At 36.7% G+C, this 25,416-nt stretch overlaps 2 protein-coding genes across 8 annotated transcripts in view; both read right to left on the bottom strand.

The window, feature by feature from the left end:
- The window catches only part of LOC121417783 (nucleolar and coiled-body phosphoprotein 1-like), a 33,269-nt gene extending 20,810 nt beyond the window's left edge, over positions 1-12,459 (bottom strand). For both annotated transcript variants that reach the window (XM_041611521.1, XM_041611525.1), the window contains exons 1-2: positions 12,370-12,459; positions 3,651-4,564 (exon numbers count right to left, since the gene is read on the bottom strand). In XM_041611521.1, the coding sequence (XP_041467455.1) occupies positions 3,651-4,467 (817 nt within the window). In that variant the 5' untranslated portion in view covers positions 4,468-4,564; positions 12,370-12,459. The remainder of the gene's footprint in view (positions 1-3,650; positions 4,565-12,369) is intronic.
- Positions 12,460-20,579: 8,120 nt separating this feature from the next.
- Positions 20,580-25,416, bottom strand: part of LOC121417745 (la-related protein 4-like) — a 69,170-nt gene continuing 64,333 nt past the window's right edge. For all 6 annotated transcript variants that reach the window (XM_041611492.1, XM_041611484.1, XM_041611480.1 and 3 more), the window contains one exon: positions 20,580-24,221. In XM_041611492.1, the coding sequence (XP_041467426.1) occupies positions 23,823-24,221 (399 nt within the window). In that variant the 3' untranslated portion in view covers positions 20,580-23,822. The remainder of the gene's footprint in view (positions 24,222-25,416) is intronic.

Here is a 25,416-nt window from a genome sequence, read left to right as displayed (position 1 = left end):
TACCCCTTTCATAAACCCAATTAAAATGAATTAGGCGGCTAATAGCAGCATAATTTGTTTTAGTAAAATTGGAGGAGGACAAGAATTATCCGCATTACTCTGATGCTGCTATTATCCGCATAATAGCGGCATCGGGATAAGATTTTGAGTTTATGAACGCATTTCCAAATAATGCGGATACATGTAATTGCCATGGTGCGGTCACAAGGTCACCCTTTTCCAACACAACCGCATCAGAAGGGGCGTGTCCAGTTGTCATGGCGATTATCCGCCTTTTTCAGGACGGGCGCTCGTAAAAATAATGCGGCTTATTTTCGGAGTTTATGAACGCAATTATTATTGAATTATCCGCATTACTCTTAGGCGGCTAATTGGAGGATAGGTTTATGAAAAGGGTATCAGAACTATGGCTTAAGAAAATAGTGTGGGGCTAAGCAGGACAACGTTAGGCTCCCTAACATCAAATGTATTCACCTTTACACAAGTAATATCCCCACACTAGATCTATAATACAGGCTCAGTTCAGGGAAACATATTTTAACTAAGCTAGAGTGAATTCACTTCCAAAATTACCGATTTAATCCACATTTATTCTGAAGTCCGGAGAATCAAGTTTGTACCACGATCCAGTCTTGCATTGCCCAATAACACTCGGAGCCAATTTGAGAATCACCGATTGCATTAATGATCGTTGTGTATTATATGCTGGTACACATGTGCTGCAAACGCAAGCTCCTCAAATTGACAATAAAAATCAATCAATAATTTCAGTACCACTTCTTCCGGCGATCCGTGCAACGATCTCCAAACGAAGAAAGGTAACAACATCAATGTTGATATAAGGCCTATCGACAACAGCACTACTGTCATCTAAAAAGCATACTGTGATCAAGTGGATACAAGAGAAGCTTTGATACCAGACCAGAAAATAACTGGAATTTTTACAGGTAGGGCAGGTGTGAATATAGCTTATTTGATGGACTGGTATCTACAGTGTATCAGAATATTTGTTCTTCTGGATCTCGATTGATTAAGCTCTGAAAGAATGTGAAAATTTGTACTAAGTAACAAGATTAAACAAATTTACACAAATGCCAAACCCTTCTAAACCAACTCTCCTAGCTCAGATGATACAAACATGATTACGGTAGATCACAAATATAGGCTAACATGCTATGTATTTCTACAGGTCTGCTATGCCAAATAGGCCTATTCTGGTCAACTGGAAGTATTGATCAATGTTGGCAACTCGGATAAAGTGATGAATTGAAATTAATAATCCAAAATTATAAATCTAACATTAACAGGAGTGTCGCTAAGGCAAGCACATGATACACCCACCTGTAACACAGGAAATTGAGTTATTGGTCAAGCAACAAAAATGAGAGGTGGTGATTTCACCTTTGACCTTCTGACCTCAAGATCAATAGAATTCCTGGGATACATGCTAGCATCATACACACCAAATTACCTGAGCCTAGGTTAAGTTAAACTGAAGAAATTGTGTTTACAAGGACTTTAGAAGGATAAGATGAAAGCATGTCACTGTGAACTTGACCTATGACCTTTTTACCTAAAAATCAATAGGCTTCCTGACATCCATGCTACTATCATACACACCAAATTATATGAGCCTAGGTTCAGTTAAACAAACGTTTTGCGACAAGGACTGCAGAAGGGTAAGATGAAAACATGTCACTGTGAACTTGACCTCAAAATCATTAGGCTCTCGGGGATCCAGCATCACGATTGCTACATGTAGTATCATACACACAAAATTACATGTATATGAGCCTAGATTAAGTTAAACTGAAGTTATCGTAAGGAAAAAATAACCAGTGGACGAACGGACAGACAGACAGATGGACACCGAGCATGATACCATAATACACCTGTACATGTATGTCCCGTCTAGGACTGACATGACAGGCCTTTGAAAAATTATGGACCTTGAAAAATGTCTATGGATCCATTAAGAATATTCTTGTGATATTTGTCAGCTTGCAAATACGTCTCTATCAATATCATTATCTGTGTTTACCAACTCATTGGGTTGAATTTCCCTTTAATAAATGATAAATACATGGATGTACTCTATAGTAAGTTTCTATATGTACATACATTATTGATTGCTAGCTTGTGCTAAGAGCAGTTAATTAGCTTGGCTGACTAATTACGTGCAATTACAATTGTACATGTGTGTGAACTCAGTCTGAAATAACAAGGGCATGGAGCTTATGGAAAATTAACCCCAACCACTGCTCAAACAACTATTTTAAATAAAGACCTCCCACTACAGTATGTACAACTACAAGATTGTTATTTGATTAGATTGCTAAAATGACTACTGAAATATCTCAAAATCAATTATACAAATAATATCACCTGAAATCAAAGTACAAGTGTAAAAGTGCATTAATGTGTATGGATGAGTGAATGAATAAAGAGATTTTAAAAAATAATAAATTAAATAAATACAAGGTACATGTACATGTAAGTAAAAAATTTTTTTATTCTGATGAAACAGTATGAGATCTGTTTGTAAAGTTATAAACTAATCATAATTCATTTCTCATTTTCTGAATTACATTCATCTTCCTAAAGTATGATGCTACATGTACATGTAGACTACCTCTTACAAGTACAAAATGAAAATGCAAGCGATTGAAACATCCATTATCTTAATCTCCTCAGTTTCCAATTAAAACAGTCCATTTACATACAAGACAAAGACACCAGAGAAACATCAAACTTCATCTGCAAAGCAACGAAGCCAAGGTTCGTGTTTGTAACACGAGCTAATATGCAGGTAAACCTTTATGATTCACAGAATTTGATGTACTAGTATGATTAAATTATTCAATTGGTATCATAGTGTCATTAATTCATAAAGCAAACAGATCATAGCATAATTAGCAAACAGATTTTTCATACCTTTGACATCCGAATGACAAATATGGAATCAAGTGGATACTACATGTACTTTGTTTTAATTGGCAGGAAACGAGGGCCCCTGCACTGAACTTCCTCCTCAAAAGAGACTTCAGTATACATACAATACATACCAGAATAGCGAGCATATCACACATGTATGATACTAATTACTATTTTTTCAATACCCATATTTAATTCAAAGTATGCAAGATGAGGAAAACGAATAACAATTATCAATTTTAAAGTTCTGTGTAGTGTCTTTTGTATTACATCTAAAGTGGGTATCCCTAGAGTGGTAAATGCTTGGGAACAGAGCAACTTTGAGATTTTGCCAAAGTTCAGGCTCCTGTATAAAACAGTTTCACCAGTTAAAAATGTGCATCAAACGTTTTCTAACATAAAATTGATATCGCAAACTAACATTCGTAATAGTTTGCAAAAATCGTCAGAAAGTTGGCGGATCCTAAATTTGTAACTTTTGTCAGTATTCGCTGCTCAGTAAGATACCCTGTAATAGGTGATCTACATGGATGTGGTCACAAGCAAATACTAAACTTGTTTTGTCGATTTCCTACACAATAATTGTCTATGTTATTTTTCCAGAAGCTCTTTTAAGCCCAGGACAGTTTCTATTGATAGGACAACAAAGAACACAAAATCTCAATACTGAATGGCAAATAAAATCAAAATAAGATGAGCAGTTTTAGTGTACTTACTTGTACTTGTTGAGTCAGCTCTTTCTTTGGTATTATCCTGGCTTTTTGATTCCTCCTTCTTCTTATGATGTATCATTTTATCCATCCCTTTACCAACTTTCTTCTTGGCCTTCTTCATACTCTTCCCTGCTTTTTTCATGAAGTCCTTGGCCTTAGACTGCTTCTTGTCCATTGATATATCTTGAGATGATGATCCCGGGGACGGTGACTTGGGCACCAGCTGACTTTGTGATCCATCTGAAGATGGGGGTGGCGGAACACTTGGCAACATGCGAAGAATCCTTGCATCCTCACTTTCATCTTCTTCCTCCTCATCCTCGCCTATTGAGTGGCAGGTGTCCGATTCCATTGATGCATTGTCATGCACATTTGAATCACCTCCAGGAGAAATTAATGGAACATCAACTCCTTGCTCCGCATATTCTTCTGCTTCTGCATGGCCTTTGGTGTCCACTGTGGGGCTTGAGGAGGAAGTCCTGGATTTCTTTTTATCTTGGAAGGCACTGGTCACTTTTTGGGCAGCAACGGCAATCTCTGCCAATGTCCTCTTTTCAGGAGATGCCCCAGAGTTGGAGGTCTCTCCATCTTTTTGGGGCTCTGGGGATTTCACACGGGCTGATTTTGGTTTGTCGGAGTACAACAGTTCTTCGGGTGATTTTCTGGGAGGGGAACTGAGCTTTGAAGCAGGCGTTTCTTCTTGAATTGTAATAGCACCGTAGGACTTCCTTGGACTTCCCGATGGGTCATCGCCCTTCTTGACAAGAGAACTTGGTTCCTCCTCCTTTGGGGACCTGAAACAGCAGCACATGCAACCCATGGTTCGATGACTTCAGCTATGGCCTCTGGGAACTATCTGAACTCTGCATGACACAATCCTACTTCAACATCCCTGTAAGCCAGCCACAATCCCAATCCTGCAAAAGACAATAGATCAAAAGATAGATCATAACAACCACAGTATCTTTAATATGCTTTTGTGATCATGTGTATGACTGGCATTAATCGAATCCCATGACTATATTTCACAGGAAATAACACGCTTTTGTTTTTACCTTGAATTTTTGCCAACAACAATAAGCTTTTCCTTCATTGATGATCATTGGCTATCTAATACTGAGTACCAGCATCTAAAAATGGTAAATGTTCATATTGCTAATTCACTGATAAGTACAGACTCCTCACAGATTTAAGCATGAACCACATGCACCTGGGTACTGTAGGAAGCTTATTAAAGGCCCAGATACAGTCATTCTAAATCTAAGAATTACATGTATACAAATTAAAAAAAATTATTATAATAAAGATTATTTTCATATTTTGGACAACATTCAGAGTATTAACAAAGGACAAGTCCACCCCAACAAAAAAATCCAACAAGCATAACACTGAAAATTACATCAAAATTGGATGTAAAATAAAAAAAGTTATGAAATTTTTAAGTGTCACTTAATTTCACAAAATAGTTATATGTACATCCCGGGTGGTATGCAAATCAAGTTGGTCCTTATTGTCAAATCTGTAAAATTTGAAATATTGTATAATTCAAACAAAAAACAAAACAAATAGTGATTGAGGGACGTCATTGATTCTCTCATATGCATGTGACAAAATTGTACATGTAACTATTTTGTGAAAAATAAGCGAAACTTTAAAATGTCTTAACTTTCTTATTTTACATCCGATTTTGATGAAAATTTCAGCAATATGCTTGTCTGATTTATCTCTATTGATTCAAATCAACATTTTTCTGAGGTGGACTTGACCTTTAAAGGGGTGTTTTTGACAGGGGTAGTGGAACAGACATGATTTTCATATGGGAAGGGGCAACTCCCCCCCCCAAAAAAAGTCACATTCATGTCAAAATGGGCATTGGGTGGAAACATGTTTCCACCATCAGATTCTCTTCTGCCTAAAGTAGCTCTGTGGTAATGTATTAAAATTGAGCTAAAACTTTCTTTAAAGATTTCTGATTGTTGAAATTATACGTGACATGTTAATTTGTGAAGCCTATTAGACCTACGCCCACTGCTTAAAAGCTTTGCCAATTTTGGATACACTGACCTAATAATGGGCCATTTTAAAAACTCTCATTGAATTTCATGCTCCATATCTTCTCCACTCTAATGAAATGATATTCAAATGGGTGGTAAAATGAACAGGGCACATGCCATTGGATGGGTTGCAGGGATGGGTAAATTTTCAATAGAGTACATGTATGTCAAACAGGATCATAATAGGCCCTATTATTTTTCATTCTGGAACTTTTCCTTTCTTAACCCATGATCTTTTTCTAACACTTTCTGAAATGAATGGTTTCATTCAATAATGTTATATCATAAGAAAAAAAGAAGAAAATCAATGGTCATCATGTGTAAATATGATAACCATGACTCTATGTATATTTACCATTATCATGATAATTATCGAGCCTGGGACAAATACATATTTTGCCATTTGATTGCTCGCCAAGGCAAACATTCAAATATTTTAAGCAAGATTCCTGGACTATCAGAAATCACAAATAAGTTTATACAGGACCTACATTTACCAGAGGTCCAAATGTAATGAACGAGCTGACGCAGTCAAGTGTCCCGATACAGTGCCCAGGACGCGCGTTTCCGTTTTTACACCCTGGCGAAGGCATTTTCCGGAAAAGTAGCCAAAAAGCAACTAGTGAAGAGTCTACACACGTCGCTGGTTGCATGCAGCGTGCGACACAGGCGAGTCCACCACCGCATGCAATTTGCACAGTTACTGATCAGAGCACAGAGTTCCTCGGCACTTCATGTACAGAGAGAGCGGCAGTCAGGAGTGAAATCAATGAGTGAAATCCGAACATGCTTTTGCAGTCGCGTTGTTTATGATAATTTTTTTTTCTAAAAATAAATTAAACTAAATAGAATGACAGACAAAATCAAAATAAACAGATACTTATAATGGAAAGACAAAGTGAAGTTTGATGGATTGATACACTTAGAAGCTGCCGAAAGATAGATATAGAAGACTGATAAATAGATAGAGACAAGATAGACAGATAGATAGAAATAGAGAGAGAGAGAGAGAGGTGGATAGATAGATAGAAAGAGAGAGAAAGAGGGAGAGATGGAGATAGAGAATTTGAGAGACAGATAGATAGATGTTAGATAGATAGAAAGATAAAGAATGAGAGAGACAGGATATAGACAAATTAACAGATAGATAGATACATAGATAGAGAGAAATATAGAAAGACAGATGGATAGATAGAGGGAGGGAGAGAGATAGAGAATTTGAGAGATAAATAGATGTTAGATCTAGAATGAGAGAAACAGAATAAATTAACCGATACTGTAGTTTCATAGATAGATAGATAAATAGATAGAAGAAAGACAGACAGATGGATAGAGAGAGAGAGCTGGAGAATTTGAGAGATAGATAGATGTCAGATAGATCAAGAATGAGAGAGAAGAGCGACAAATTAACAGATAGATACTGTAGTTACATAGGTAGGTAGAGAGAGAGAGAAATAGAGAAAGACAGACAGATGGATGGATAGATAGAGATAGAGAATTTGAGATAGATAGATGTTAGATAAAGAATGAGAGAGACAGAGAAGATTATTAGATAGATAGATACTGCAGTTACATAGATAGATAGAGATAGAATTTGAGAGATAGATATATAGACAGATAGAGAGAAAAGACAGACATCAGCAAATCGGCAAGGCAAATGATCAAGGCATACATTCGTATTGAACCTGGAAAGTAATAAGCTCAGCTGCATTTGCAAGTACGGTATGTTCTGCGGATAACTTCGGTGCGGACTTTGGATCGCGCGCCCAGCTGATAATGTAAACAAACGTAGACGTAGACTCTTCACTAGTCGCTTTTTGGCTACTTTTCCGGAAAATGCCTTCGCCAGGGTGTAAAACGGAAACGCGCGCCAGGACATGCACATCAAGACAGCTAAGAGATGCATGGTCGCCAGAGCGGCCATCATTATCGTGTCTTGAAAATTTACAATGTTAGCATAAATTTCATTGTTGTCTTGATCTTGGACGTTTTATCAATTATAGCCATGTGCTTTTCATAATCAATTGTCTCACGTCAGTAATCAACATTTGGCGAACATTCGATAAGTGCAAAAAGTAATATTCACTTGTTTTAATTGTTGGTAAACTGATCAAATGGATTGCTTTAGTTTTACTCCCAGGCCTTACCACCATCATCACCACCATCACCATCATCCTCATCACCATCATCACCACCACCACCATCATCATCATCACCATCATCACCACCACCACCACCATCATCATCAGCCATGGCATGGTTTCCCTCAGCAAGAAATTTATCTACATTGTGCTGCACCCATGGTAATAATAATAATAATAACATTGCGCCTCGGAATAGATTTTTCTAGATACATGAAGAGGGCGCTATACAAATGCCTATTATTATTAACATCATCACCAGCATCATCTTTATGATTCAATATTACAATATATAAAAATACACACAGGATAATAAGTCATTCATACATGTAGGCAAAAGTAAAAAAAAAAATCACAAGTCACGAAAAAATATTCTATGATATATAGATGAAATAAAGACATTTCCAAGTGTATAAATGAGAACTTGTTAATACAGAATAATGAGAATACATATAAAATTATTTCAAAATGCTTTAAAGATTGGACAAGTAAAATTTGGATTAAAAGTGGAACGACTCATGTAGTCTCTCCTGCATTACAGGATTCAATATAGCAGCAGAGCTAACTTTGATTGAAAACAAATAAAATGAATAATTATTCACATAAAGTGACTGCCTCTGGCAATCTTGCCAGCGTTATGCGATTCAATGTAGCAGCAGTGCTGACTTTGAAACAAGGGGAATGCCTCTGGCCGTCTCACCTGCATCACGCAGTTCAATATAGCAGCAGTGCTGACTTTGAATACTACTCTAACTCGCACAAGATGTTCAGTGATACATGGTTACTCTTATGTCCACTTTTTATGAACTAGACCAATAAACTTACAGAGATATGATGGTTATTCAACAGATACACCCAATTCGGCCAAAGTTCATTGACCTTTGACCTTGGTCATGTGACCTGAAATGCGCACAGGATGTTCAGTGATACTTGATTACTCTAATGTCCAAGTTTAACGAACTAGACCAATAAACTTTCAAAGTTATGATGGTAATTCAACAGATACCCCCGATTCGGCCAAAGTTCATTGACCCTAAATGACCTTTGACCTTAATCATGAGACCTGAAACTTGCACAAAATTTTCAGTGATGCTTGATTACTATTATGTCTAAGTTTCATGAATCAGATCCATAAACTTTCAAAGTTATGATGGGAATTCAACAGATATCCCCAATTCGGCCAAAGTTCATTGACCCTAAATGACCTTTGACCTTGGTCATGTGACGTGAAACTCATGCAGGATGTTCAGTGATACTTGATTAACCTTATGTCCAAGTTTCATGAACTAGGTCCATATATTTTCTAAGTTATGATGACATTTCAAAAACTTAACCTCAGGTTAAGATTTCGATGTTGAATCCTCCAACATGGTCTAAGTTCATTGACCCTAAATGACCTTTGACCTTAGTCATGTGACATGAAACTCTAATAGGATGTTCAGTAATACTTGATTAACCTTATGGCCAAGTTTTATTAACTAGGTCCATATACTTTCTAAGTTATGACGTCATTTCAAAAACTTAACCTCAGGTTAAGATTTGATGTTGACGCCGCCGCCGCCGCCGTCGCCGTCGGAAAAGCGGCGCCTATAGTCTCACTTTGCTTCGCAGGTGAGACAAAAACTGTTTTACAAAGACACAATTCATATGATAATAAAACACTATACTCATTAACCCTAAATAACCTTTGACCTTGATATGTGACCAAACACTCGTGCTTAAAAATAAGTGATACTTGATTACCCTTTTGTCCTTGTTTCTTGAACTAGATAGAAACAAAGTTATGATGGCAATTCAACAATACCCCCAACCAGGGTTGAAAATAGATGGGAGCAACAAGCCATTCCGCCCTCGTGTTCTTTGGAATTGCTCTCGTACCTGAGTAAAACTGCCAAATACCGAGGGACTCCCAACATGAAAATCGTTCACTTCCACGCCCGTCCAGTCTCCCATTTATGACTGTATAGTAGTCAGACAGCCAAGCCAGAGAAACTGCAGTTTTTACTTTCATGGATCGTCCCATTCTCACGTGTAACTGAGTGGATGTTTTAGAATCACAGGCGTGGCGCTTTAGAAAAATGCGTATTGAGTTTCAAACTCTCGATTTCCTAGGTGCTATTTTTCAAAACGGTGCGCGGACCCGGCAGATCTTGCCGTAACTTTGATAGTAAACATTTCCTTTTTTATTGGATTAATTTTGAATATACCATCCTCAATTTGCAAGAAAATAAGATCGTAAACTCTGAAGAAAATCACAGCTTTTTTAATTTTAGAGTAATTTTTGGCGACTCCACTTCTTAAATCTGAACTAATCCACTTGGTGCTCTGGATATTTGGCACAGATCCTACAATTTTAAGACCGAAATTAAGATTTTCGGTGGGGATTTTTGGTGAGTAATGTCAGTCAGTGCCTGAGTGTATACATGCAGCAGTGTGGTGCTACCCTCAACGTTCGTTCAGTTAGGCTTTTATGAAAGCTTTCCGATTAGAATTTTCAATATCCTGGACAATCAATGCAAGCGACAAGTTCCGATCGCATGCACATAGAGATGGACAAGCGCAACGCAGCAGCACGAATCGCGATATATGGTGACTGGTAAAGATGTCTGTAAGGATGATGACGTCATCCAAAATTGCAACTTACAATGACCAACAATAGGATCGAGGATGACTATGTTTTGATCATCATTTCAAAGGAATCGTAAAGCCTTGATAAAAGCACAACTCATTAATGTAGAGGGCAGCATCACATGGCTGCCAATTTTAACACATGCAGGCTCGCACACACTACCATCGGTGAATGGGGATGATAGTAAAATGTCAGAAATTGTTAAATAAATCCCAAGAAACGATGTTTATTCCTGTATACTGAGACTGAAGCTTTTGGTGTAGAATCGTTTGGTAATTTTAAAATCATTTTAATTCATTAAAAAAAGTGATGAGTCGGAATGTCACACAATCCCTAGACCAAAAGCTTAGCATTCAGTCTCTGTATTTTGGTTGTTCTGCTAAACTACATTGGCTCCACTCACCAATACATAATGTCCACCCACACATATTTTCTAACTGATATAGATCTATTCAACAAAGAAATTACTCTGTTTCGTAAAAAAAAAGGAAAGCAATTTTACAAGGCAACAATTGTCAAAACTGACTAGTTTGCCTATTCAAAATAACAACAACAAAAACATTGCAAGGTTAGTATAATATACGTATACAGGGAGCTCCCTGGGTTAAGAAAAGTTCTCTCCTTCTAGCCCAGTCTCAATCGGCCATTTTGTTATGAATTTTGGGGCTCCAGTCTGTGCCTCGATGTCAGGATACTGTCACACCTTAGACCTTCATCCATATAATCGTGGTAAGTGCATAATTTCTGCTTTCACAATTTAGTTTGATATTTTGACCATGAATTACCCTAGTCCAGTGTCTATAACCAAATACACGGTAAGCCCCTGGGCTCCCGCCCACGAAGCGGGCGGGAGCTCCCTGGCAGCTGTGCGCGCCAGCATGTAATGAAGAAGTGCATAAGGAATTCCCCACGGTTATTCCTGTCTACACGATCCCATGCCAAGTGTTGCATGTGTTTTGCCTGTGATTTTCATTGCACGACGCATGTATGGCAGTGAGTCCAAACTCCCCGCGTGTCCATACTTCGTGGACGGTCATTATCTCAAAAACTAGCCAATATCCTTAATATCTGACATCATCAACGTGAAAAGCGACCTAAAATTACCCTTCGATGATAGTTTCTTTAGGATGAGTTCAGTATTCATGAAAATATTGGCAAAATATTGGCAAATTTGTCACCGCTAGCGCCCGTTTTGAAGAAATCAACAAGCATCACAATATCACCATTTTGCAAGCAGAAATAATCAAAAATGTGAGTTAAATGTGGTACTATCCGATTCTATAGCATTTTGCCATCAATCTGATATAAATATTTCACTTTTTGAGCTTGAGTTTTTGTTTAAATCTCCACAAAAGCTTTGGTGCGCGAAGTTAGGTCACACTTTTTCTGAACGGTTTTCCAGCACAGCCCGCATTCGCCGATCGGAATAGAATGTTGAGATCTACTTTACATTTTCGTCCATGATTTATAGTTTACGATCTTGCCGTCAATGTGGTAACTATTTCTTGAATTGGTTTTGTATAAATTATGAATATTTTGTGAAAAAAATTAAGCCTGATGAATATTTTTGAAAAAGTGCGCGAAGTTTGGACACCCCATCATAGATCTAACGTTAATGTTCCCATGGGTGGGGCGGGGCGGATTGGATGGGCATGTTCCATAAACCGCTCAGCTCGGGCTCGGGGCCCAGCTGGCGCTGCAGCGCACTCGATACCTCCGACTGGTCACTGCGTGCTCCACACATCGATTAGAATACAAGGGACTGAACACACACAAAAAAACATTGACATTAGGTCTACTTTTTAATCTGTAGATTATACTAGGACATATCACCAATATGAAACATTTTCCATGCATTCAAAATATAAATATATTTCGGATTTCATAGGAAATCTTACCTCAGAACAGTTTTCGTCCGAAGGCAAGGCAAAGCCAGCGCCAGGGCAGTGTCCCAGAAGTGAAGGCGTTTGTGGTGATCATTCACTCGATCGATCGAGCTAGCTAGCTCTTTATGATATGGCCTCCCGTTACGTATGTATATCACCGTATGGTTCGTCACAGTCACACGCGATCGCGAATGACGGATATGATGGTGGTTTCCAAAACCATGTACAAAAACGTAAAAATGACCATATGATTGTGATTTTTTGCGTAGTCACCCCCCCCACTTTGAAAACCGTTCCACAGCCCCTGATGATGATGATCAGGAGAGGATACAGTTCCCTCCAATAGGGGGGGGGGGGCGAATTATTTTCACCCATTTTCCCCGGATCAAAGTTGATTTTTGTTTTTTTTTTAAAAGGGATTTATCAGTGGTGTAATGAGGGGGGGGGGGGGGGGCAAGACTCTGGAAATAACAAGTCCAATTAAGATTTGTAGTCTGATTCAAATCCTCAAACATGAAAGAGTTGGCCCTTTTCGCAAGTGGGGGAAAAGATACACCCCAGTTACGCGGCTCCGCATTCAGGGAGCCTAAAAAAGAATGCAATGCAACCAAATCTAGAGTAGCGGTTTGCATAGTCTGTTGGATAATAATGTAGAGGGGGTTCCTTTATCTTCTGAAAATTATCTAAGGCTTATTATTAACCCACACTTTTGAAAGTATATTTAGGTCTGTGTTTAAGTAATGTTGAATGGAGCAAAAGTAATTTTCCTCTTACGATTTAAAACTGTTCTGTACACGTGCAATCAGATACAGGCAATTCATGTTTCAGATGGGGGGGGGGTGTCGAAAATGTTCGGCATGCCAAATTATAATACAGAATTTTATAAGCTGAAAATTTGACAATTTTTTTATGTTTGATAGTAGTATAACGCCTAGTTTGTTTTATAGTGGTTTATAATGCTCTTATCATTTGCATTGCATTTTATGATCTTTTCAAGTTGTCAAAATTATTGAGGTAAAAATGAATGTCAGTCCCCCTAGAATTAATGAATGATAGCTTCTTGCTCACATTATTAATGCCTCTAGTTGGGAAAACAATGCAAGTTATGCATATTGGTATATAATGAGCCCCCCCCCCCTTCACCTCACCCTTTGTCAATCCATTTACCCTTCTCTCTCACCCCCCATCCTTGTCTCTCTCTACTTTCTTATTCCTCTTGATTTAACCTCAGCCAGAGATGTCCCCATAATACCCCCCCAAAAAAAAAATAATAATGACACAGGGACACAGAATATATTTTTCCACAGATCATATTTTTCATCATTTATTTTTTGTTATCCACATAGCTCATTCACAAGAAGAAAGAAAGTGACAATTTTTTTCTCCAATGAAAGTTTTTTTTTCTTTTCAATATAATGCATGCAGTAATTATAATGTCTTTGTTTACAAAGGCTTTGACTCTGTATGTGAGAGGGAGTGATTCCCACTCCACTAATCAAATCTACAACATATGCAAGGTATTTTCAGATCATTTGTTCGAGGTGACACATCATAAATACAGTACACTGTCGGAACAGATACAATGCAAGATAATGGAACAAATTGCGAGTGATAACATCAACCCATCATAATTGTATGAGAGGAAGTGTGATGATAAACTAACCCACCCCATATATCCCATAGCAGACTGAAATGATACTTTAATTATAACCATTCCCACAAGCCAACAAAAAGGAAAAATCAAAAATCTTAAATCATCTTTGTCATCATTCAAATATGTCTATGCACCGATTTCAACTTGGAAGAAAAGAAAACCAAAGCAACATGTCAACGCATATATATCTTTTTTTTTTCTTTTTCTGTTTTAAATCTTTCATAAATTCAATTTTTCACATCCTTAATTAGCAATATATGCGACAGCACAAACATTTCCATTCTAAAACTTTTTTTTTCTATTTTTATTTTTTGCTCAACTACTTTTTTTTCCATTGCAAGGAGTTTTGGTAGTCAAGATACAGAAATACATCATAGAATAAGGCAGTCAATGAATGTACATGATTTTTCTGTACACCAAATCTGCCACTGCAGTTACTTTTTTTTTATTTGCCATAGAAATTCACTGACAATATATATAATATATATATGTATATATACACACAAAAGGTTTGAACACGCAAATGTAGAGTAAGCCTGAAATATATCAAATGTAGAATATGTAAAGAAGTTTGTGGCCAAGAGTAAAAAGATAGAAACAAAAGAGAGAAAAAAAACAGTACTTGATTAACTACTCCAACGTACTAAAAATATTTTCCTCTTTCTTTTTGGTATCGTACAAAGATAAATGCATACATCTTTCATTTTTATCATTCAGACAATGACAAGTCACTTAAACATGTGTATAACATGTTCAAACTTTTGGAGTGTTTTTTTTTTGGGGGGGGGGGCTGTCTTTACCCTTGATACTATATATATGCACCATTTTCATTGAAGACAAGATCAGATATGGTCAAACAATTGAAAGGGAAATATTCTGGAGTTTCAACAAAACTACATGAAAGAGAGAATAGCATGGAATAGTAAAATATGAAAAATAGATTTAAAAAAAATTGTTATATTCAAACTGAACAAAATGATGGGTACAATAGAAAGCCTTTAATCTGTAAGTAACAATACACACAACTGTGTACATAGTACCTTTTCCACGCACACTCTCAAATAGTAGTCTCAACCCAAGACTTGGGATAAAAAGAACTTCAGAGAAATTAATCACACTTACAAAAATAATGTGCTTCGACTTCTTTTGTAAAATATAGAGTCAATATGTGAGAGCAATACTGGCTGTGTGATACACAATATTCAAATCAACTTTTGAGTGATTAACATGGAATTACAGAGAAATGATGCAATATTATTCAATGAGCACTTTATTTTAGTTGATACATCGAAATGGCATCATATTATCACAGAAAATGGTTTTGATACATATATAAATAAGCTGCGTAGAAAATTCAATGAATAATGTCAACATTAGCTTGTATCCAGACAAAATCTACCAAGGAAAAAAATGTAAATCATATAACCCCACTTCTTTTTCTACTTTACGAAATGAACTATAGATGGGAGAAGGATAAAGCAATATAAAAACCAACTACATATCTAAAATGAACTTCAAGTACACATTAAGAGGACAGCCTTTTTAACAGAATACTATGACAGCTAAGTACAGATTACTTGAGATAAAATGGAAAGAAACATTGCACATTCAACACCTGTAGATTATTTTGATGTTATAACATGTATTCAAATTCAATTGAAAAAAATAAACAATTACGGGAATTACAATACTGACTAAAACACATACATCTAGAGGAAATTAGCTTTTACACCTGTTTTTTTTCACAAGAAAATTGTATGACAGATTTCGCGTACATCCGAATGAAGACAATAAAACAATATCGTGCTTCTACAAGACAATCACAGTCAGATTGTTACTTTTTTTTCCAAGATTCATTGCTAATCGTGTGCAATAAGTATTGACCTATATTAGCTTGAATTCTACCACTATCCATTTGAAAAAAAAATACTATTGGCAAAATGAATGTATGCTGATCACAATTATCTGTGGCAGCTCTTCAAGCAAAAATAAGAGAGATGTTTTCTATTTTATTCAATTCCTTGTAAATAAAAAATCATTTAAATGAGTGAAATTTAATCAGTCAAAAGGCTCCCTCGTGCATATAAGTTGAAATAAACAATTTCAAGAATTAATCTTTTTTTTAAATAAAACTACAAATAAGTCAAATAATATTAAATTTTTAATCCTTAGGATTTTTATCTAAATAAACATAAAAGCGTTTTACTTAAAAAACGAAATCAATCAAAAAAGGAAGGTATCCTCAAAATCAAATGATGAAAGCCAGCTTAAGACATTTTGTGGCAAGATTTTTTCATAACACTGAAAATGAAAAAAAGAAAGAAAATAGGATAAAGAATTTTCATCAATTTTATCAGAAAACTTTCCATAGTTTTTTCTAAAAAAAAAGGTAATGAAATAAATTTCAATATCATACTACTACTATTATTAAAATGGAAGATTCCTTCGATCTTCAAGTTAAAATGAAAAATAAAGTACATATCATACCATCAGAGGGAGGCTTATCAAGAAAACACTTCTCAAATTCATCCAGCAAGAAGAGTAGTCAATCTGCAGTGTTTTGAGGGTTTCTGTGCTGACCTAAACCATTACATTCACAATTCATGTAAACTAGACACGGTTTTAATCACAACCATTCCATGTAAACTACACACCAATGACTTGCCATTTAAAATTCCAATGATTGGAAGAAATCTGAAATAAAACGTCCATAAAAGGCTAGGAGCATGTTCAAAAGAAGTTCATCCTTTCAAAAGAAGTTAATCCCGTTTTGTCAATTTTTAAAGATATTTCACAATCATAATGGTTCCAACTCAAGATCCCGAAGGAACTGCTGTAGTGCACTCAAAAATTAAAAATGTCATGCAAGTCACATTTTAACATAATGAATGACTTGTCCAATTGGATGAAGAATTTTGGGCTATCAATTCAGGCTTAGTGTATCCAAACAAGTTCAAAAGATGTGTTGGGGATGGGGAAGGATAATTTCTCAAGAAAAATCAGACATATACAGAAAGGTAAGAAATCTCCAATAATGTCACGTCACGTTACTCATATTGAGAAAGGAGAAATATCTTTCAACAATCATGACTGAACATCAAACAAAGATTTCTGTTGTATACATAACCTTGAATCAATACACTGAATGAATGTATTCACGAAATATTGGCCTACAAAATTAAGCTTCCAGGTCCTTCATCTTTTTTTTTAATAAAAAGTTATTTTGTATGGATATCGAGCGAGTAACCATGGAATGGCTGTTTTAAAGATGTCTGTATTCATCCAAATGGGTTTCGGAGTGCAATGCGACATCCGTGCTTGCCAGATGTGCTACAGGTCAGTGCATCAACACTACTATATAGTATGATAATGGTAGGCATAACACACTAATGGGATCTACTGACCTTGCGGCATCAATAACAACAACATCCACAGCAGTCTGTAGCGATCTACAGGCCAACCAAATTTCCATAAGTCCAATAATAGGAAGTTTTCCCAATCACCATTCTACAGCATAGAAAAACCTGTCGTCAAAACCCCTTCGTGACAAAGCAGTCTCTGTCGAAAATCGGTGGATCAAAACAGCAGTGTCGTCCTGGACTCTGGACAAACAACGTATTTGCAATATTTCCTCAGCTCAGAATCTTTCAATGATCTGCTGTCCCGTTGCACCAATTTCTGATAAAGACCTCTAAGCTGTTCATTCATTATGATTTGACAGACATTTTAAGTAGATTTTCTATGTTTTAGGATCCATCCCCATCGCAATTGCAAAATCTGGAAATTCATCCAAGCAGAAGCAATCCTCCTTGTTGAATTTCTCAAGATGTAGATTCATCAATGCAGAGAAAATCTTGAATGTCTGATTTAAAAATCTCTCCCCGTTTTTTCTCCTGGACTTGTACTTTAAAGAGTTATTTTTTCAATCTTGGAAATGGGGCGACATACAGTATTACAAGCATAGGTCTACATGAACTTTCTTCACAGTCAAACACCAACCATAATAAACAGAGATTTCCACAAAACATCTGAAAATATAAGCATGCTACGGTATGGTTCTCAAAAGCCTTTCAAGTCAAAATAAAATTGAGAAAGTTTAAACCTACATGACTTTTTTTTTAAATGAAATAAAATCAAGACGTGCTTTTCCAACAATGCAATAATCTTACATTAGTAATCAGTGCTCCCTTTGAAAATTGAAAATTCTTAAAGACAATTACTATTAAGGCTTCATACACAAATTATTTTTACAACAAATGAACAATAACATATTTCTTTCAATGCTTTCTTTTTTATCTCTATGTACAGCAAAACATTTTGAAAAAGCAATATATATTTATAAACCAGCACCCTACATTTACAAGCTTTCCTTGTTTTTTTTTTTGTAACAAAAATATTAGATTTCTTTTGATAGCCATAAAAGGAGGAATTGAACAGTGGCATGTTAAGTTGAACATGATTTGAGTGGCACAAAGCTATTCCAGATAGAAAACTGAATCTGGAACCTCCATTCCACTCACAAATTCAAGAAATACAAAACAATGACTTCAGTGTATGGGGATTTCTTCTCCCGTTTAAATATAATTTTCTCCCTCCTACTTTGGCTGACCCGCGATTTGAGAGCGTTAGGATTTTCCAACAAAAAAAAAAAAAATCTGCGGTAGAAAGATCCCCCTTCCCATTTCTTTATCGGCTAATCTTGACCATTCTCCCTGACATTTTGACTAAAATGAAAATCCCAATGGGTGATTTCAAGTACAGTAAGAGATTTAAGCTGGGATCACACTGCCAAACAAAGCATTTAACACCAACTGTTAGTTTAGAAATAACAGTACAGGGTTCCCACAGAAATTTGAAAACAGAATTCAATGACTTTTCCAGGACTAAATTGCTGCTTTCCATGACTTCATGTGATGTTCCGGGAGTTAGGTAGAATTTGGGATGTCATAGACTGGGAAAATTGGAAATCATCAACACCAATTATCATAGCAGAGTATGAGAGTTGCGAGACACGACAAACTGGAAAGCTGCAATAGCCAAGAGGCAAATGCAATTTCATGACTTTTCAATGGCTTTTCACAAATTTTCAAAATTCCCCGACTTTTCCCCTTACTTTCCAGGATTTTCCATGACTGTGGGAATCCTGCTGTACTTCTCACACTATTGATAGCTCAATCGCTATTTTTCAAAACTCTCTGTCCTAGGTTAGCCCATCAACTTTTGCTTCATAGTACAAGTGATTTATACAATTCATTCACTGAGTAATAACCTGACGGTTAGCCTCAGGCAATCACTCTTACAAACCCTCCACAAAACCAACAAAAAATGGGTGAGTTCTTTTACAGATAATGATGAAGAACTATCCAAGAATCAATAATAATAGCCAATTTTTAAAAAGCACTTTTCCCAGAATGGCCCAAAGCGCGTTACAGCATATTATTACCCCGGTCATTGGATTCATTTCAATCAAGCACGAAAAGTGATCAATCAAGACACTGTTAAGTATAATGAAAGGAATGACAGTACAGAAATAATAGATTAAATCATTGTTTGGGGTCAGCACTATTCACATACAAATGAAATATTAATCCCCCCCTGGAAAAAAAAGTTGACAACCAGTCAAATGCACATCTCCCTTAAATTGGTAGTGTTGCCCCTGCAATGAAAAGCAAGAGAACAGAAGCATTTTTGGCACCAGAAACAATTACATCAGTTGAATAATGATGTTGAAGCAAGATCTAAAAATCTCAGTCATTACAGACATGTTTATAAAGGCTCTAAAAAAATTCCTCTCTGATCCAAAAAGTCCGAGGGGAGGGGGGGGGTAGATATTGGTGTGTAGTATGGCCAAAACACTGGTATCACTCTATGTCACATGACCTTGACAACTCAATCAATCTCACATGACCTGTACTGATCGATCAATGTCACATGACCTCTACTGATCAATCAATGTCATATGACCAGTAATGAAGTTAAACATTGGACTGTTGTCATATTCATTTGTTTAACAGAGCTTAAAGTGTGCATATATTAATGAAATCAAACTTTGCTTAATACTACTATAGTTTTTTTTAATACTCAATATGCATCCATTCAGGTAACATAGGTGCTCTGACTTGGGTGTAATTAATTAGTAATGATAAAAAAAAGTAATGCTATGATAATGATCCTAAAAACATATTTTTCAAGTGATTATAGTTTATTTCCCTGGTGAAATACAATAAATCCTTTTCCTCGTACCATCTCCACTTCCTGGGGAGCATTCCAGCTAGTAATTCCAGCCAGTCGTCATGTAAGACCTACAGAAGGCGGAGTCTTCCTTCATTCTCATCTAGCACAGTTTCTTCTACTGATATGAAATAAAAGTGAAGTCTGATGTCAAGGGGTCTCTGAGCTCGGAACGAAGAAAAGTTACCCAAAATCTCCCAACATATTGAGAATACAAACAAAACAATCACCATGATATGAAATGAAAGATATTTCGGTTATATCCATCAATGAATCAGAGCGGAATCAAATCACTCTCTTGATTAACATGTGTGAAAAATAGATATTTTCAGAATGGTTTTGAAGATAAGTACTGAGGATTTATCATAGCTTGAATTCCTTGTGACGAGGCATCCCATGAACTGTATACATCAGTTTCACCATACTTAATGCAAGTTTATACACATTTTACAAATCTTTAATACTCTCATCTCAGAGGTACACGAGTGTTCTATCTGTATATATTATATTTTTAGCACAGGTAGCTAAACATAAAATGGACACATCATCATGCATAAAAGGAGTCTCTTCTAAATTGGCAAGCTCATTTTCTTGAATCAGAAGGAAACAACATTTGTTATACTACTACCTCCACTTTCAAGAATACCACAATGCAAGTGGATAGATGACTGTAAGGGGCTTGCATATATAGCTGGAGAATACAACTTAGTGTCTGGAGGCCAAGCATTTTGCTCTACGATGCAAGGGCTGGCAACACACAATACCTGCACATGCTGGACATACTCTTTGTTACTTATAAGTACATCTTGTGGCGATTTCTGAAATCCTCTATTAATCATGGCGACGGGTAATGGCAAGTAATGTTTTCTCCACAGCTTGCGACAAGAAAGACAGATCATTGACGAGATCTCCAATGCAAAAACACTGTTTGCTTCATTCATAAGCATCAAGAGGGCAATGATAAAGACATCTTTTCCAGTCTGTCCCGGACGATTCCGTTTTGCTCCAATCTGCACTGTTTGACATCTCCAGAGGATGAACGATGACGATGCTCTCTGCGAAGAACTCTGGTAATTACTCTTGCGGATCTCCTACCTGCGACAATCACCGATGCCATGTATACACCTTGAGATGTGTTAAGCATGTACAGCACTTCAGAGATATAAATTGGATAACACCGTAACCGTGTAAGATTTATGCAACATATCTATGTTACCATTCAGATTACCACCTTCCTGTTATCAAGAGAGGGGATTCAAAGTGCGATTACATTAGGATTCGATGTCTCATTTAAGATGATCTGAAGAATTATATTTCACCTAACATTCAGGGCCCCATAACACAGCTTAGCAATTTGAATAGATTGATTGAATTGATCTATTCAAAGATTGATTGAATTCTATGATTGATTGTAATAATTGTTGCTTAAGCTCAATCATAAACATCAGTCCAATAATCAATTGCTAAACTTTCTGTTACGAGGCCTAGGTGATCTCCAGACCCCCCCCCCCCCTGAGTGACAACCTTACACGGTTTGAAAACATTAAACAATATGTTCCATCTGCATGCTTTACATACTCCATTCAACCCAAAGAGATGAAGTGTATCTGTTTGTAAGATAACCTTTTGCAGTTCCTCTTTCTCCTCAATACTAGCAACAAATCATGGAATAAGATTGGGGGAAAAAGCTCAAATATGTAATGAAATATTTTTGAGGAGATCCAGTGCTGCATGATTTGCAATTCCGAAACAAGAGCTAATCATTACTCTTCAAACTGGCAATGGAATGAAAACAAAATCAACAATTCAAATTCACAAATTACCATCTTCATTTAAACATTTTTATCATTCATTTTAATATCCATTTTCTTCTCATTCAAACTATGCGTGAAAAATTGAGAAGTGTGGCCAATTTGAAGAACACAAACGTACCTGCAATAATAGCAGGATGAAAAAGATCCAGTGTAGGAATTCATTTTAATATTAAAGGGGCTATTTTTTCCAACGTAAAGGTGATTGCTGAATTTTAGGGGCTATTTCTTTCTTTCCAAGGGGAAACTGTTTTGTGCAACAAGCAATTATGCTGCAAAAGCATTTTCCATTATTCTGCTGGGTGTAGAAAATAAATTTTCTAAACTTTCTTGAAAATTGTTGTGGCAGAATCATTTGGGCAACTTTATTAAAGACGGTCGCCTGATGGATTAAGTTTTGGAAATTTGCCCTCGTGTATTAACTAAGCTGGATAAATCGGAACTAAGTAACAGTATCTAGTTCATCTGTTACCAAAAGACATTTTCCATAAATCTAAGATTTTTCAACGCTATCAAATGCTTATATAAGGTCTTGTTACAATGGAACATATTCCCCTTATATGGTATTTTTGGTTATCTTTAAAATTCCCCTCAGCACACAGTGCTGTGACACCTACTCCCTGTACAAATATACATCTTTTCTATTCCTTCAGAAGCACCTATGCTTCTTACAATCAATCCTCAAGATCTTCTCTTGACGCAGGAAACATCCCTCCATGTGCCTTTCCCACACCTTTCACAGGTAATGTTCACCAATGGTTAACAAGTCACAGTCAACCTTTCTCCGCATACAGACACACCACAGCTGCATCGTCCCTTTGGACAAGTTCATCAACCTTTTGAGTCTCTCTTGGCTCAACTTCCTGATTCCATTTCTAAACTTCTTCCGCAAGGGCGATCCTTTTTCTCCTTTCAAGAGTCATCTCTGACAAGTTCCCTGCACACATGGTGTCTCACTGTTGCAAACGAGTTACAAAGTCACAAGCGAAGCCTCATCTTGCTGCTTTGCAAAACCATAAAGCTTGGTGCTTGTGCTTTTTCTTTTTATATCTCACAAAGCAGATCTCTACATAAAATGACGATAGTCGACAGAAAAAAAACAAGTTGTTCATGTAATTGAAAGACAAGGGCATCATCAATGATTGTCCACTGACACGGCCGTTGCCTGGTGAATCAATTGCTAGTATAGTTGCCTACAAGCAGGATTTGACAAATGCTGCGTCTGGAAGCCACCTTACCAACCAATCCAAAGTTGTGTCAATGCTACATTTTGGCATACCACATAAAGACATTTTAAACAAAAAATTTCAGTGTCAAAGAAAAAATCTATGCTGGTCCTCTCCAGAATTCATTCATCACTTCAAAACAAAGCACAGTTTTGAAAAAAAAATTCTCCTCCACATCCGCAACATCATGATCATGTTAAGTAATGTTTCGATGTTGACAAATCCCCACAGCTACAGGTATACAGTATACCAACCAATTTTCCAATCGGTATATTCATTCCATTCAAGATTACGAAGTAACCTCAGCTCAAGTACTTTCACATGGATGAAATGAAAGTCGTAATAAAGTTGACTGTCCTGCTCCATGAAGGAAGACCAACCTCCAATTATGACAATTCCCATCGTTATTCCTCATTCTATTTGTTTTAAGTGCGAGCACTGTGCAGCTCAATTTTTTTGGCAAAGTAAACATTTTCCACTGCGAGAAGCAGGCCGAGCGAAATGTGTGCTGCCTCGCTCCCTCCATGGAAGAGGAAGCCAATGTTACTTGCTGGCAGGTTTATGATGAGGTGGAGATCTTCTACCCCCATACTCTCCCCTTCCTCTATGTCTACCGCCAGAGTAAAAGTGCCCGTCCCCTCCATTCTGTTCCATCTTGGGACCCCGCCCATACCGCGGGAACCTCTGAGGCTTGGAATTCATCGGCTGCACGTGTGGCTGCGAGTTGGCGTGGTTGGAGAGTGGGGTAGACATGTTATTCACAGTTCTCTCATGGCTAGAGGAGTTTGAGTTCGGCATGTCTTTTGGACCGGAGGTCGGTGCAGTGGTTTTGTTACCGCTACTAGTTTTGGAAGGTTCTGGGTTCTCTGCCTGGTTGGCCTTAGCTGCCGACATCTTGGCAATGACTTGTGCATAGCTGAGCCTTGGTGGTGGTATACCATCCTAAATTGAAAGACAAGAAATGAAAGAGAACAGGAGGATTACCCCAAGGACAGACTGCACCTATCACCTGTAGACCATTGAAGGTTTAAATCAAACTTAATTTCCTTCTCATCTGCAGTGCTAGGTATATTTTCTGTTTTGAATTCATTTTGGTGAAGTTAAAAATCTGACCGTGTTCAATAATAAGTTAAAACTCTTCTTTTTTAAAAACTAACTTCCTAATTTTCTAAAAAAATTGGAATATATCAATAAACAATCAAAATAAAAAAGTACAATTACAAGTAGTAGGGGGAATTAAAAGAAATTACATGATTCACTTTAATAAAAAAATAACAGCTTAATAAATGAGAGTGTCAGATCTATTCTTTTTGATAATTTAAGAAAAAAAATCATTAGACAACCCATAATTTTTTTTTAAATATATATATCAAAGATGAAATTATGACTTCAACTAATTATACTGAACAGATGAATAGGTACCATTTCCATCGAAGTGAATGAAAATAACGATAACTAGTCTAATAAACTACAAAGAAGTTTGACAGTGGATTATGCCTCTGACATTACATCCGTATCATCCAACACACCCAACTTCTAAATTCAACAAATAACCACAATAACCTACGACAATTGGTCTTGTGATCACAAAAAAAAGAGGACAGGACGACAACCCAAAATCGTAATGCCTTGGGCAACCAACTACAGTGGGAGGAGGCATGATATTATACAGTGCGTCCCAGAAAAAACGAAACCGACATTTAGCAATCATTTGGTCAATGAAGAAACAACAAAGTTCTGGTCATTTGAAATAAGGCTTGAATTTCAATAATTTCATAAAATGAAGAGGTTCTCCAGGCTGGCTTTCAAACTCACTCAACACTCCGTTTTGTTGACGATCAGCCATGCATTAAATCTTTCGTTCACCATGCGAAAGCTTCTGTGGGAAACCGGTGAAAACATGTTTATCTCATGAAATTATGGAAATACAAGCCTTATTTCAAATGACCACAACTTTTTTATTTCTTGACCATTTTCTGTAATTGAGGTACCAAATGAAAGAGCAGGTATTGAACTTTTCAGAAATGTGGTTTTCTTTTTGAAACCCAGATACCCCTCGCCAAATGAGTTTTTGGTATCCTTTCTTCAAATTGTTTTTGCTCACTCATGCGTGAATAAGAAATAAGCTAAGTAATAT

Source organism: Lytechinus variegatus, chromosome 1, assembly GCF_018143015.1.
Source record: "Lytechinus variegatus isolate NC3 chromosome 1, Lvar_3.0, whole genome shotgun sequence".
NCBI lineage: Eukaryota > Metazoa > Echinodermata > Echinoidea > Temnopleuroida > Toxopneustidae > Lytechinus > Lytechinus variegatus.
The sequence above is the reverse complement of the archived record's forward strand: the minus strand, read 5'-3'. Positions and strand labels throughout refer to the sequence as shown.